This window comes from Orycteropus afer, unplaced genomic scaffold (assembly GCF_000298275.1).
Source record: "Orycteropus afer afer isolate SDZICR_OR568_19922 unplaced genomic scaffold, OryAfe1.0 scaffold00131, whole genome shotgun sequence".
NCBI lineage: Eukaryota > Metazoa > Chordata > Mammalia > Tubulidentata > Orycteropodidae > Orycteropus > Orycteropus afer.
The window spans coordinates 6,877,394-6,881,117 of NW_006921718.1; the positions used below are offsets into that span (position 1 = coordinate 6,877,394).

At 33.9% G+C, this 3,724-nt stretch overlaps 1 protein-coding gene across 1 annotated transcript in view; it reads left to right on the plus strand.

Moving 5' to 3' along the window:
* HEATR5B (HEAT repeat containing 5B) overlaps positions 1-3,724 on the plus strand; it is a 170,687-nt gene that overhangs the window by 56,540 nt on the left and 110,423 nt on the right. The window contains exon 16 of the mRNA XM_007945073.2: positions 2,909-3,014. Within this exon, the coding sequence (XP_007943264.1) occupies positions 2,909-3,014 (106 nt within the window). The remainder of the gene's footprint in view (positions 1-2,908; positions 3,015-3,724) is intronic.

Here is a 3,724-nt window from a genome sequence, read left to right on the forward strand (position 1 = left end):
AATGGGTGACACCACGATAGAACCAACTAAAATAAAAAGGATAATATCAAGATACTATGAAGAACTGTACTCCAACAAATTTGAAAATCTGGAAGAAATGAACAGATTTCTAGAAACACACCATTTACCTAAACTAACACAGACTGATGTGGGAAAGTTGAACAAATCCATAATAGAAGAAGAAATTGAACTGGTCATCAAAAAATTACCAGCAAAAAAAAAGTCCTGGCCTAGACAGTTTCACCGGAGAATTCTACCAAACATTCAAAGAACTGACATCATTCCTACTTAAACTATTCCAAAACATAGAAAAGGATAGAATCCTCCCTAACTCATTTTATAAAGCATCTACTTTAACATGCTTATTTAATTTATTTATTTGAACATTTTATTGTGTTTTAGGTGAATGGTTACACAGCAAATTAGTTTCCCATTCAACAATTTATACACATATTATTCCTTGACATTGGTTGCCGTCTCCATACTGTGTCAGCACTGTACTCATTTCCACCTTCCCTTGCCCATTTCCATCCTTCCAGCTTCTCTGCAGTTCCTTGCCTTCTCATCTTTGCTTTTGGACAAACGTTGCCTGTTTGGTATCCTATAGCTGATTGTTCAAAGAAGCATATTCCTCATGGGTGTTACTGTTTATTTTACAGGCCAAGCTATGATTTAGCTGAAAGCTGACCTCCAGGAGTAGCTTCATTTCTAGGTTAAAAGGGTATCTTAGGGTGATAGTCTTGTGGGTTCTTCTGTCTCTAGTCCAGTAAGCCTGGTCTTTTTTATGAATTTGAGTTCCGTATTTTTCTCCAGGACCTTCTATTGTGTCCCTGGTCATAGTGGTAGTCAGGTACCATGTATTTCTCCTGGTCTCTGGCAACAGGAGGTTGTGGTTTATGTGAGCCATTAGTCCTGTGGACTAATGGATTCTTTTGAGTGTTTGGTTTCCTTCACTTTCCTTTGCTCCAAATGGGAGCAAAGAGATATCTCTTAGATGGCCATTTGTAAGCTTTTAAGACCCCAGATGCTACTCACCAAACTAGGATGTAGAACATTATCTTTATGAACTATTATGCCAGTTGACCTAGATGTCCCCTGAGACTGTGGTCCTTGGCCATCAAACTCAGTTACTCAGTGTGGGGTGTTTGAATATGTTTAAGAAGTTTCCATAGCTGTGCCCCTTATGTGCTCTATTATGTATGTGAATATGTGTACAATACATACAAATACTTATATACATGCCCCAAACTATACTTATATGTGCATTCACATGTGCTCCTATATTCCCTTCCACACTTATATAGCATACAAATCTACTTGTGTAACCACTTACAAATTTTCGGTTACAACTGTGCCATGCTTATTTTAAATCTAACTAAAGAAGGTGTAAGGGTTTGTTTTGCCCAGAGTTACACAGCTCATTAATGGTAGAGCTGTATTCTCTATAGAGAATTCAGAATTGTCTTAACTCTACTAAACCATTTTTATGGAACAAGGTGAGTTATAAATGAATAAATTCTGTTAAAAATACAATGAATAACAAATATTCCAATGATGGAAGAATAAAGGAATAAACTGTGGAAAGTTCATACTCTGGAATATTTGTTTATAGTGATTATGTTTTGGTATAAGAAACTGCTCATGATACAAAAATCAAATGCAAGAGTCTTCCTAATTTGGTTTTTTAAAGCATTAAAAATGTTCATGTATATACAGTGCATATGTATATTTGTATATATAAGATAAAGACCTGAAAGGAAATATGTCAGAAGGTAACTGGTTATTTCTAGGTAATAACTTTTTATAAATATTTTTCAAGTTCATTGCAATGAATATTTAAAAATCATGAAACAAAAATTTTTTAAGGCAGTTTTTTTTTGTTTGTTTGTTTAAGTTATTCCAGCTAGGGGTATAGAAAATGATGGTTTTAGTAGTTTTACAGATCATATCTGTCTTCTAGTGTATTGCTTGTTTTGGCAGTATAAATATTTCCCTGTTCTCTCATGCAAAGATGTGGATCTACGTTAGAAAAAGTGAAGAGTAGTCAACTTTAGCCCCAAGTAACTCTAACTGGAGTTAATACTGTGGTCCAGATTATTTCTTCCTGGCTGATTTTTGAAGAATGCTTTGGACCTAAAACCTGTGATTTGTTTAAGTTAAGCTAAAATCCTTAAAGTGACCTGAGAGAGATTTTGGTTTCCTAGTTTAGGTCTTAATTGTCTCAGTACTAAATCCAACATCCCTGGATTACTTTGCTCCCTTCTGTTTCTTTTTAGAATAAATGGGAATGAGCTTTCTTTTATCAGAATAGTCTAAAACACTAATCAAGACTTTTTTTGTAAACTGTCTCGTTTTTAAAAATGTAAGGTAATATAGAAAGCATTTCACTTCTGGGTTTTTGCATTTAAAAATAACCAAAGCTAAATCTTTATTTTACTATTTTCCAATTAGTTTTCAAGGATAGGACATGATGTACTATCTTATTCTATTTGTAGTATTTAAAACAAAGGAAAAAAAATGCAACGTTTTTATTCCCAACTTAAAAATCTTCCACACAAATGAATAATTAATAGTTGTTATTCTATTCAAAAAACCTTAAGCACCTTCTGTATACTAGGTACTTTTCTCAACACTGGTACTCCTGTGGAAGACTGCTCCAATTTTAACCTTATTTTGTTAACTGAAACTTAATTTATTGGTCTCTTGTTTTTTTCAGTTAATAACTACATCTCATATATTGATTCTGCTGCATGAGATCTGGTCTGGATCAGTTATAGGAATGAAATAGAGAAGAGGCAGCATGGGATGTTATTTACTAAACAATTAGCTTATACTTTTGTTATCTTTGATTTTTGAGCCATATTGAAGAGAAAGTATAGTCAATGTGATCTTTATTCTGTCATTGTAGATTGCAAATGTTGGATCACTTTGCTGAATGTGTTAAGCAAGCCAAAGGTGTTCGTCAGCAGGCTGTGCAGCTTAACATTTTTACTGCTGTTCTTAGTGCTCTAAAGGTATATTTACTTTAATAACATAATTAATATTCTCCAATAAGATTTTAATTAATACATTTAATGAATCAGGTCTATCTAGTCTGTGCTAATGTTTACATGATAACACTTGATAGGTATATTTTTATTTTAGTTTGAATTACTAAAAACTTTACATTACAAACCAAAACCAAACTTATTGCCATTGAGTCGATTTCAACTCATAGCAACCCCTCCTTAGGTTTCTGAGGCAGTATCACTACAGAAGTAGATTGCCCCATCTTCCTTCTGAACTTTACATTAGGCTAATTAAATATGTGTTTTATATTTTAGTGATATTAAAGTCCATATTTCAGTTAGATTCCTTAGACTTAACAAGTTCCAGTCTGTTGTTTCAGAATTTTCAAAGATGCCTTACTAATAAGATCTGACATGTTAAACAAAAAAACCCAAACCCAAAGAGAAGGGCAATATACCAAATGTGAGTGACCAATGAGGCACCACTGAGGATGAGAAAGACATAGAGAGGTACATGGGAGGTACAGACAACAAATATGAACTCTTTTGAACATACAGTACTGCGTTGTCAGTGAAGGCAAATGGTATATGGACGGATAGATGGGTGGACAGGCTGAACGATTAGGTATGTCTATGAAATGGGGAGTGTATCCAAGAACATATATAGAGTTGGCAGACAATGGTCCTATAAGTTTATGTGAATGATCAGAATTCCC